Here is a 12,191-nt window from a genome sequence, read left to right on the forward strand (position 1 = left end):
TTAGAAAATGTAGGGATAATACATTTGTGATTTAAGTTGGAAAAGACCTGCTTTGGAGCAAAGTAGAACCATGGTGTTTCCATACTTAAATGTTTTATTTTGCTTGAACCATCTCCCATAACCAGAAATGGAAAGTAGAAGTCAAGGTAAAGGCACGGCTAGTATATGCTCAGATTGTTGTTGTAGGTATTCCAACGTGACCAACGTGAATTCCCTCGCAAATAAGCCTAAAATTAAGTGTTTCTTTTTTAAGTAAGTTACATGTTTTAAAATGACAATATGGGACTGTTAAATGTTTGTGAAGGTTATTCTAACTGGTATAGTGGGATAACTGAAGTGAGTAGGGGGTTTGGCATTTGGGGAGTTGTTTACCTGGGTAGGAGATAGTAGCAAAATACAGGAAGTGAGATTGTTGAAGTGATATTAATAATCTACCTTCCTTTAAAAATAAAGTGATCTCCCCTGATTTTAAGAAGCGCACAAAGATGATTGAAGCTTGTTGGGTGATGCCTGACTAACGGATAATCTATCATTATCCCAGTAGTTCCAAGTCAGTGTTGTCTAAAGAAAAAGACCCTAACAGAAAAACAAGGGGGAGTGCATTTAGCTCAACAAAAGGTTTTTGAGTTCTTTTGCTATTCAAAGCAGAGGAACAGCATGTTGTTCTTGAAGTGATGAAAGTCAGTAGAGGAGACGTGGATAAAATGCATACATGTCTCTTGCGCCGAGTAGTACAACTGCCTGGAAGAGCAGTGTGACCGTTGCTGTAAACCCTCCGGGAGTGGTTTGGAAGGTCAGCTTAGAAGGAAAGCAATCGAAGGGCGTGATAATTGTGGAAGATTGAAGTAGGCTTTGGCAGGTGTGTGTGTGTCTTAAGAATGTGGCAAGATGGTCACTGTGGTTGTATAATTTAGCTCCTTTCTGTAGTAGTTGAGTGGGAAGCTAGAAATGGACTTCGTTCTTTAAATAGGCAGCATTCTCTTAAAAACTTGGAGCCAGAGAGTCATCTGAACACAGCTGGAAGTTAGGACAGAAAATTGATGTCTTCAACTGTTAGCATATAAAACTTGAAATACTGCAAAACGTATAGCCTAGGAAAACTGCGTCTTTTATTTTTCCTCTTACAGACAAGGCTCAGCTACTTGAAATAGCCAAAGCTAACGCAGCTGCCATGTGTGCTAAGGCCGGGGTTCCTCTGCCGCCAAACCTAAAGCCGGCACCTCCGCCTACGATGGAAGAGAAGGTCGCTAAAAAGTCCGGAGGAGCCACCATAGAAGAACTCACAGAGGTAAGCTAGGCAGAGTTTGTTCTCACTCCTAAACGGAGAGGCCAGGGACGCCGACTCTGGAGCGTGCCAGAACCCGAACTGTGGGCCGAACTGATAATGGCCGGCACCGAGTGGCCAAAACCCGAACTCTAGGTGCGGCAGCGGCAGCAGCTCTGTTTAGCAGGCCATTATCCGGGATGGCTCGGCTCCGCCCGCTAAAAGTTACTTCCCATTACTTTTGCTTTCCAGTTTTAGAGGCCAAACTGACTGAGGAGTGGGACGGTTCGTTTGAATGGAGGAGGTGTTGAGTGAGCAACACGCAGAAGCTCGCCGACAGTTTCGTTCCCATTCACGACGTGTTCACTGATCGCCACGGGTGTACTGCATATACGCAAAGACACAGACAGTCTTCAGAAATGATCTTTTGCCACCGGAGCTTGGAAATTAATGAGAGTAGCTGGCCATTGCCTGAAAGGAACTTCTTTCGCATCGTCATTTCGGGTTTTGGCGGCTCGGTACCAGCCATTGGTGATAATGGCCGGCCATTATCAGTTCTTCCTTGCGGTTCGGGTTTTGGCAGTAACACATATTTTACTTATTTTTGTTCTGAAGAATTTGACCTTTTCAATGGAGGCTTTTTTTGGGTTTTGTTTTATTAATATTATTTTGTTTGTCTTTGGGGGGAGGGGATGCTGAAATATTGCTGCTAGGATCCAGAAATACCACACTGTTTCATATGTTGAAACTTGCTATCGGCTAGCCTTATGCCAGCCTGCCACTGTCGATATATTCTGTTCCCCTTGGTTATAAGCTTAGTATACTCTGTGTTTTTGGCTAAATGAGCTTTTTATCCTATTGTAATATTTTCAACTGATAATGGATATCATAAATTCTGCTTGTAAAGAGACAAGTCCACCCAAATTTACTCTGACCTTTTTATAAAGCCAGGTAATGGAGTCTCTTCCTTTACTTCTGAGGAAGGAATTGACTGCACTGTGTGTCAGACCTCATCAATGACACCCTCTCCATCATGCCTTACTTTCCATCCTCGAGTTCTGTTCCCTTAGAGACAGCCTGCAAGACATGTATGGAGAGGAGTTGCTATGTAACCCAATTGCAGTGTTTCAGTTGCTTTATTTTGGTACACCTTTTGGGATCATAATGTTTGATAATCTGTTGCATCACTTAGATTTATTTACAGTACGAGTTACAACATTTTTTTTAAAAAAATTTAAGGACCTACTAAAGGCTTCTATTGCTTGCTTTTCAAACCCAAGCTCCCTATTCAAAACCTGTGAACACTTAAGTGTTTCCCTATGTTTTTATCCTCCTCTTTAGCCCTCTTGTCCTTTCTAATAAGTTTCTTCTCACTTTTTTACCACCACCTGACTAGGATCACTTTCTTTTCCTTGCCCTGCCAGTCCTTGTTCTCCACTCTGAAAATCTGGCCTAGAACTCTTCAGGGAGTGTCCCTTGATTCTCAGATTCTGCCTGATCTGTTCTCTCTCCACCTTTGTTCTCTCAGCACTTAGGACTCAGTTTGTATTGTATCAGTTTGCACTTGTTACCTGTGTTGCTCTGTAAAAGCGTTCCTCAGTTATTTCATGTGCATGTATTCCGTTTCTTAAACTAGGTTGTGAGCTCCTTGAGAGCAGGGACCATGTCTTCTTTTTTTTGTATTCCCTGGACAGTGCCCAGTACAGTGCTCTGCACATAGTAGGTGCTCAATAAACGTTGTTGACTGATTGACCAGCTAGAGTGTGTTTAAAAAATAGCTTGTAGCCAAGTTACTCATCAATAACCCATCATTAATCTTGCTTCAGTTTTGAAAGTTGATTTTATGTGGTTTTCATTCTTTTTAAGAAGTTGCATGTTATTTTTTACCTAAAGGTTTATCTTGTTTGTTTTTACTTTTTAAGAAATGCAAACAGATTGCACAGAGTAAAGAAGATGATGATGTAATAGTGAATAAGCCTCATGTTTCGGATGAAGAGGAAGAAGAGCCTCCTTTTTATCATCATCCCTTTAAACTCAGTGAACCCAAACCCATTTTTTTTAATCTGAATGTGAGTATTAGTGTTTATAGATCGATAAAACAGCACAATTTATGGAACTGTTTTAAGACTCAAATGGAATTTAGTTTTCTAATTTTTGAATTGAATACTGAGAAATAACATTATTTTTGGACTCTTGAAAATTAATTAAGAAACTATTTATTTATTTATTTTTTAAGATTGCTGCAGCAAAGCCAACTCCTCCGAAAAGCCAGGTAACATTAACAAAAGAATTTCCGGTGTCATCTGGGTCTCAGCATCGGAAAAAAGAAGCAGACAGTGTTTATGGAGAGTGGGTTCCCGTAGAGAAAAACGGGGAGGAGAACAAGGAGGACGACAACGTCTTCAGCAGCACTTTGCCCTCCGAGGTGAGTGGGATGACTGTTCCGTCTTTCTCCTTTTTTATACCTGAATCTGCCGTTTTATTGTTACTTCATGTCTGATTTGGATTCTGTTTCACTCTTCTTAGGGCCGGGTTAAACGGCAGGGCCGGGTTAGACGGCAGATGAAACAGCCCGCAGCTTCTCAGTTGACAGTAACTCGGTGCAGTTCACTCTGTGGGACCAAGCCACAGAGTGAAAAGCATCGAATTGCAGAGGACAGTCTTGTCACCTCCCTCCCCAACATCGGGCCCTCCTTGCACTTGTGGGAGGGCAGCCCGAGGTACAACTACTTAGCGTCCCGCTTCGCCTCCAGGCTCTATAGCTCTAGGTTCTGGTGGTAGCAGGTGCGCAGGCGGGGGCTGGGGCGGGGAGAGGCAGACCCTCAGGTCCCACACAAGACGCGGGTCGGAGGGGCCGTTGGGGGCTGCCACGGGCGCCTTGGCTGCATGGCCCGCTGCCCTTGAGTGACGGCCTCTTCCTGGTTCCCTGGGCGGCTTGTCAGGCAGCCTTTGGGATTCATCGTTTTCCCTTCCCTGTGCCACCTTGGCCGCTTGAACCCTTGTGTTTAACCTAATGCTCAGCCTCGGTGTATGCCGTTCCCCTTCTCCTTTTCCTTTTTGCTACTGTTGACAGTTGGAGAAGTGGGATTTCCAGCTTGAGATTTTCACGAGGCTATAGTTGTATCTTGTCACAGTGACGCAGTAATGATGTGTCAGAACAGCCCCCGACAATGCCGCCTGGTTAATGCTGTGCTGCTAATACAGTGCACACGAGAACAGCAAGACTGTATATATATGTAAATATATATATATATCTGTACCTTTGTATGTATCTCTGTATCTGTACCTTTGCTGTATCTTTTAATAAACAGTTTACTTTTATTTAACTTGTCGTGCAAAATCACGCTTGCGGGATCTGGGAGGGTGGATACTTACAGGGCGGGGGGGGGGGGGCGGGAGTTGTAAGAGTACCGTAGACTAGTCATTACCTCGTCCCCTTCGCTTCCAAAGGCCAGACATTTGTCCCAGGACTGGATTAGGTATCTGATGCCCTTACCATGGGGGACTGCTCCCAACTTCCTTTTCTCGCAGTTCTGGGACGTGTGGGTCAGAGAGACCTGTACTCTCACGGTCCGGGGCCCTGTACTGGCCGTGTGCTCCTCCGCTAGTGACCTCCAGGGTTACATTCAGTCCTGTTTGTAAAATCAGAAAGTGAACAGAACCCAAATCAGAAACCTTGTGATAGAATTTTTTTCCCCTTGAGCTATTCACAGATGACATTTTCACTGTGTGTGTGTGTGGTTTTTGACCGGTAGCGGTTTTTAAAAGAGCACGTTGTGTACAGTGAGGCTGGCCAGACATGACCACTGCTCAGTGCGGCTTCAGAGTCACCGGCGATGATCAGTGTGTGCATAGCAGCCATCGAAGCAAGGGAGGCCGTCACTGGGGAGCTGGGGACAGCTGGTCTGGATGATACTTTAGTGAGGCCAGCTCAGGAGCTCAGCTGCTCATCCCCACGCCCAGCTCCCTCACCTCCGAACAGGGGAGGGAAGGGTGGGTCACGGGTCCTTGGAACTGGCTTCCATCCTGAACAGGAGCCATGGCAGGAGGGCTGAACAGACTGACTTAGGGATTCTGGAACATATGCGTCCAGTGACGCTGCTTATGCATTTAACAAAGTGGGTAAAACTTGGCAGGGAGATGGCGTGAGGACAACTTCCCAGTGGAATGAAGCCTCATAAATATTACAGAATTCCAAGGGGTTTTCGTGAGAAGATAGTGACCAGAACTCTTGCAAGCACTTAGTGACTTCTTACCGTGGCTTTCTTTTCTTTTTTTGACTGAAAGATTATACATATGTATCTATATATTTTTATATTTGAAATTTAGTACTCAACCAATTTTAGTCTTAACACTGATGCGGGTGGGGTGCCTTAGTCTTGGTCATCAAAAGTAGTTGTCAGAGTTTTAAGAGTTGAGAGGAATTATTCCAAAGAAATCCCAGGGGAAAAGGTGGATATTCTAATTTTATGAGAAAAGGGATGTTTTATTAAAGCAGGAGGGAAAAAAAGGCTTCTGTTCACAAAGCCAAGTAAGTGAGGCAGATTTTTCTTTTGGGAGAATGTATACAACTCTGATATCAGAACTCTGTAAGCTCGTTACTTAGAAGGTTAGACTTGCTATGTGGAATACCTTCAGTGACATTTTATAAGAGGAGTGACCCTTCTGGTTCCCTGTTGGGCTGACATAAAGGCTTTATAGAGTGAAGGAAACTTCTTTTAAAGTCAGCATTTTAACTGAAAATTATTTTTTTTAACTATTGGTCTTTTTCATTTTAATAAATATAAATGGATTTTGTGGTCCTTTAATTTTGAGCATAAAAGCATTTAGGCAAAGGTCACAGATCTGCTCCCCGTTTTGCTCTCCTCACTGCCACTGCCTGTCTTGCACATGTGTGCGCTCTGCCGTGCGGATGAGCGGGTAGACGGATGGATCGCCACAGACCCGTTTTGTGGGGTTACCAGCTCCCCGGCTGGGTGCTCTCCTGCCACAGCAGCGTCCGCAGTGAAGAGTGACTGCAGGCTGGGGCCACGTTTGTGTGACTTTGATTTATAAGCAGTGAAATTTAAAAATGTTGGGAAACCGACATTTAAAAAATTGTCCTTGGGGGCATTAATTCTTGGTAATAAAGTTAGCAAAGGCTTATTGTTTGGAGAGTTCAGTGTCATTAATCTTTGACAAGACTTCTTGGGTTTCCTAGCAAACGTAAACGTTAGAGGTCCTGCAGTGGCTCTCCATTGAGGTCTAGTGGCTCCTTCCACGTCATGATAATTTCTGTCTCTGGCTGGGTGCTTGGTTTTTATTACTGAAGAATATTTCCATGTCCTGATGGAGCTAAAAGTCTCAATGTTTAGAAGCTGTAAATTTATAAAGTTCTTGGAGCAAGATGAAAATTTCAGTTGGAAATAGAACACATAATTTCTATAATAGCGTAATGTAACTAAGTACAGCCTCTCATTCATTCTGCCCTTAGACGTGACCAGGGGGTTCACACAGTTTCCTTAAGCCGCTGACTAGAGCACCTGTTTGTTTTCCTGTATAATTCGTTTATATTAAATATATGTTAAACCTAAGGGGTTTGCACTAGATTATTTCATATGATGTAAAGGTTTGTCAATCACATTTTAAAACCAATCAAACATTAATAACTCAGATACTCTATATTTAGTACTGGCTTTTGTTTTTAAATTGTCATTCTTTTCTTTGTGAAACTTTGTATTAATTTTTGCTAAATATTTAAAAATTGTGTTATATATATAGGTCAGATATTTTTTCTTTAGTTCCATTATACTTAAAATTTTTATACTGTCTTAATTTGAGTTGCCTGGTATTACCCGTGTAATTTTTATTTTACATTCTTTTATAGCCTTTCATTGTGTTTTTAAGAAACATTTAAGATACTCCTATGTCTCTAAACAGTTGGGCTAAAAAAAGGGGGAAATAAATAGACTTAGAAGGATTTTTTAAATGAGGAAGATAAAGAATGTATATGATCATAACTTGAGGCCCTGAAATGGATGTTTCATGGTGCTAATTAAGTAACTTACTATTCTTGAAGCCTTTTTAGGTTTTAGAAGAAGTAATCTGTTGTGTCGCTGAAGTAGAAAGGTGACACAGGTTTTTACTAATTTGAGGACTGGAATTACTCAGGACAGTCTATGTAACAGAGTCCACCTTTTAGAACAAGTCCTCGGGGAAAAGGAAATTAAACATTTACCCCCATACTAATACCTAGAATATTATTACACAGTTATAAATGCTTTAGATGATTGTACTGATACTTCAGGTAGCAAGTCTGCAGTGTTATCAGTGGAAATAAGTCTTGCTGATGTCAACTCGATAATAGTATTCTATGGGATTGAAGGGGTTTTCCCCCAGTTTTTAGAAGGGCTTTTTAGCATCATTTTGGTACCTTTCACATATTCCTGTTTTTGAGCAACACAAATTTGGTGAAGGCTGTGAAGCTCCAAAACATAAGAGTCTATATCACGTGTATATGCATTCTCCAGTATGGTAGCAGCTGGCCACTGCGAAGTCCGTCCCTTAATGGGACAGGCCACATCTCAAGCATTTGCTTGCTGTTGCTGTGGGAAACGCCACTGGGTAGTGCTGCTCTGAGGGACAGCTGTGGTTTCACGAGGTGATGTTTGGCCTCATCCTTGGACAGGAACGCTTTGGTTGGCTTTTTATGCATCATTATGTATACCTTGAAAACCTGGAAATGTGCTTTTTGATGTGAACTCTTAAGGGTCCTTAAGAGGGTAAGATAATCCTGATCATTCTGAGTATCTTAATATTTTAAAAAACAGGAATATGAAATTAATAGTCAAATTATTATTTGTTAATCAAGTTTTGACATGAATCTGCGGCTCACTGTAAGCCTGTTGAAGAATAAATGAAATTATATTACCTCAGGAAGAACTAGTTGTGATTTTATCTAAAGTAAATTTATATTAAGCATCAAGATTGTTTTATATTAAAGTTATTTTCAGAGTGAGATGTGAATTTAACATAAAACATTACTGAGATTTGAAAGAAGTTTCATCGTGGAGATAAAGGTTGAAGCATTAGGTTACCTGCTTCCTTAATAAAGGCTTCAAGTTGGGAAGAATTAATTTTATTCCAGAAGAGTCTGAGCATTCAGAGCCATGGGAACTACTTTTGTGGCTAAGAGTCTGAAGTTGGGGATCAGGGCTTGGGAATGGTTAGTGGATACATTTTCCTCCCTGTCTCCTGAGTTTAGACTTTTAGGATAAAAACCTGTTACACCTAAACATTCTTACAGATTTATAGATAGCTATGAAATGCAAAGTATTTCTGGCAAGGTTAATGAACAGGACTTGAGATACATTTGGTGGGCCTTTAAAAATTATCTCACTAATCCTACCTGAGAGTTTTAGGAAGCACCTAAAGTGGGCCAAAGGCTTATAAATTTGAACCGGGCAGTCCCAGCAGTCAGAATTACAATGGAAACGAAAAGTCATAAAAAGTGTTCTTTTAAGAGCAAGAGGAAGGGTAGGGGACACATCAGTTTGTTGTTCCATGTATTTGCGCATCATTGAGTTTTGTATGTGCCCTGACCAGGGATTGAACCCGCAACCTTGGCGCCCTGACCAATTGAGCTGCTTGACCAGGGTCATAAAAACTTTTTTAGTGTGTGAGGCTGACTTTCTTACAGGCCCAGACGTTTCTGATTAGTGTGGATAATTTATTACACTGACTAAGAAATGAACAGTTATTTATGAGATCTAGAAATAGCTTAATAAACAACACAGAATGAAGTTGGTTGAATTCGGCTTTCTTTTTAAAAAGGTATATAAAAGACCCTATACTTTGTGGTATTTTGTAAGAAAAATTTTAATTTTGTTAAGTATTATTAGGTGATTAAGCAAGAGATCTAGGAATGACTGTGGGCCTAAGTGGGGGGCTGAAGTTACGGAAAGTGAGTTGTTCGCACAGCCGGACGCGCTTCTCTGCCCTGCGGGCCTTACTGTGAAAAGCAGCCTTTGTGCGCACGGGGCAGTCGGGTTACAGGGAGCCCTTCCTTAGCGCCTCCATAACCCCTTAGCCGGGAACTTAGCTTCCTGTCATACCCATGCAGTACTTACTGACGACTGTCGTATATGAATACAGGGGCGTTCTCCCACGTCAGATGAGCATTTTCCGAAAATGAATTTGCTTGGGTGAAGTAACTAGGAAGTATTAATGGGTTATATTGTGTTAGAAGAAAAACAAGTATTAAGAATCGGTGAGTTGATACAAATCAACCTGAGCTGTTGACGCTGGAGCGAAAAACCCCAGGCACTTCCTTGGTGGGCTTTTTCCTTCTGTGGTTGAGCGCCGTCCACAGACCTGGCGGACTGCGCGTTTGCTTTCAGGGTTACCTTGAAGAATTTTCCCGGACAGTCTGAAACATTTTTAAAAGTTAAATCATTGTCACCTGCTTAGCATAAAGTTTTTACAGGTAGACCGTAAGACTTGGGAAAGGAGGGCGCAAGACGTTCCGAACATCTCTTCCTTTAACTTCTTTACGCATTTCCACAGAAATACTTTAGCCGGTCATAATGACCGTAAACCGAACGCACGAGACCCATGTAGTCACATAGCGGGTGTCTGATACTGAGCTCTTAAGACCAGACCCGGAGAAACCCCACGCCGCCAGGGCCTGCGGACGAGCACAGGAGACCCGTCCGCGCGGCGGTGGCGGTCGCTGGCTTGTTGCTTCTGGAGAGGGCGCTGATAGAGTAAATGGACGCTGCGGGGCGTACAGTCGGCGCCCCACAACTAGGGCAACGTGTCGCAGTTACTGCCCGGGATGTGCGGTTGAAGACCGGGGGGTCTGCGTTTTTCGCGGAGTTTTGTGTGATTTTGCATCCACTAATGCTTTGTGACTTACCTGAAACAATCCTCGTCTACTTTCCAAGGTTACTTTACCGTTGTGTCTTCTACCTGCGTGATAAATTGTTAATACATAAAGTTTTATTTTGTTTTTGACATGTGGCAACTGAAGACATGAGCACTTCCAGAACCTAGGGTTTCTATCGTAATTTGAGATAATTATCTGTTTTCTTTCTTAGCCCGTGGACATCTCGACGGCGATGAGTGAGCGGGCACTTGCTCAGAAAAGGCTCAGTGAAAATGCATTTGACCTTGAAGCCATGAGCATGTTAAATCGAGCTCAGGAACGGGTATGTAGCCATTTTTGTGTCTAAATGAGATGTTCACTAACTAGGTGGTTGTCACATAAGCAAAATCTGTGGCACGCTTTTGAAATGTAGGTTCTTGTCTTAAAAATCCAAGGGAAAAAATTATTTATTTTAATCAGCTTATTTTAAGTGAAAGTGATTTGGGGCCTGGTCTTCCATCCGGTCAGTGTTTACGGTGTACTATGTGACAGAAACTCTTTTTCTTTAGGATATAAAATAAAAAACATTTCCTGTCCTCATTGAGTTTATAATCTGGTGTATAGAAATAGCTAATTGCCCGTAATAGGTCTGTGGGATGTCCCTGCTTTCTAGACAAGGACACTGAGGTTAAGAGTGGTTAAGTGATGCCCAAGGTCACAGGACTAGTAAGTGAGGGAGCTGGGATTCCAACCCAGTCAGTCTGGGTCCAGAGTCACTGATTTTAATGGTGGCCAGCTTTCCATCTCTGCTGCCATTCTGTGGCGGCTCTGTCTGGAAGCAGTACGTGTTCCTGCAGGCGAGGACTCGGTCGCTCAGCAGCATCAGGTGTGCAGTAAACACACTGAACGGGTGACAGCTGATATGTAACTGCCCCAGCAAATGCTGATGGTTAACGGAGCGCACAAGTTTGTAAGGGAAGCCACTTTACGTGGACAGTTCACTGTATTCTCTTGGAATGAATGGAATTCTTTGGAATTATAATACCTCAAAGAAAGGAATTGAAGACTCGGCGTCCTGACGTTTCTGGGGACGGCAGGGCTCCTTTGCCATCTGAGTTCTCTTCCCTGTCCCATGTGCCGCGTGCTGGCTGGGAGAGTGGCTGCGGGGGCCGGGCCTCCCAGGTGTTAAGAGAGGCGGCTCGGGTCCTGTTATTGGTGGGGCGCACTGACTGCTGGGAACTGCTGCTCTGAGATGGTCAGGACAGCTGAGTAAGATCCTTGTATGGTCTTAAAGATGGAATATTTGAGCCTGTTACTCAGCCTTTGTAGGAACGAAGTAAGCAGTTCTGTCGGGTTAAAGCGATAGGACCAGGGGCGGCGGAAGGGTGGGCGGTTTTCCCCAGTGACCCGAGTTGTCTTCCCTCCTTCAGATCGACGCCTGGGCCCAGCTCAACTCCATCCCGGGCCAGTTCACGGGGAGCACGGGGGTGCAGGTCCTGACGCAGGAGCAGCTGGCCAACACGGGCGCCCAGGCCTGGATTAAAAAGGTACGGGACGCAGTGCGCGCCGGGAGCGTTTGCTGGGCGCGCCCGCGAGGCCAGGCGCCCCGAGCGGGTTCCGGAGTCGGTCTGCTGTGCGCGCTCCAGGATGGACGCTGAGGACGGACGGGCGGCCTGCGGCATGGCCGGTGCCTCGCTGAGGCTCAGGAGCCACTCGGTTTATGTCCTGAGGTTGTTTTTACTCCTGCGGCTACTGGTCTTCCGGGGGGCGGCCCTTGTGAACTGTTCTGAACGCTCACAGTGTGTCTCAGGTGCTGCCCGGAACCTCCCAGCGCCTGCCGGACTGCTAGTCTTAGGATTTCGGAGCGTGGGTCTCACGTTTTCCTCCCCATGGGATGCTTTCTTACAGGTTTATTTCTGGTGGCGCCCTCTGCCCTCTGCCCCCCTTCGCCCTCCCCTAGTGCCTGCGCCCCTCCCGTAAGCTCCTCAGGCCCCGCCCCGCCCGCCCGCCCCGCCCCCTCTGGTCTCCAGAAGCTCAGGCCCCCGCGCTGTCGCCTGGGGCTTGCAGCACGTAGTCGGTAGT

The 12,191-nt window shown here is 44.3% G+C and overlaps 1 protein-coding gene across 5 annotated transcripts in view; it reads left to right on the plus strand.

Annotated features, from left to right (window-relative positions):
• Positions 1-12,191, plus strand: part of SON (SON DNA and RNA binding protein) — a 30,706-nt gene that overhangs the window by 11,251 nt on the left and 7,264 nt on the right. For 3 of the 5 annotated variants that reach the window (XM_090271452.1, XM_090271456.1, XM_090271460.1), the window contains exons 4-8: positions 1,128-1,288; positions 3,187-3,333; positions 3,501-3,689; positions 10,342-10,452; positions 11,540-11,656. In XM_090271452.1, coding sequence (XP_090127578.1) covers positions 1,128-1,288; positions 3,187-3,333; positions 3,501-3,689; positions 10,342-10,452; positions 11,540-11,656 — 725 coding nt within the window. Of the gene's footprint in view, positions 1-1,127; positions 1,289-1,516; positions 2,570-3,186; positions 3,334-3,500; positions 3,690-3,790; positions 4,586-10,341; positions 10,453-11,539; positions 11,657-12,191 lie in introns of those variants that run through there. The other 2 variants (XM_090271465.1, XM_090271472.1) reach the window with 2 other exon arrangements.

Source organism: Furipterus horrens, unplaced genomic scaffold (assembly GCF_987537825.1).
Source record: "Furipterus horrens unplaced genomic scaffold, mFurHor1.1.pri manual_scaffold_1, whole genome shotgun sequence".
Classification (NCBI taxonomy): domain Eukaryota; kingdom Metazoa; phylum Chordata; class Mammalia; order Chiroptera; family Furipteridae; genus Furipterus; species Furipterus horrens.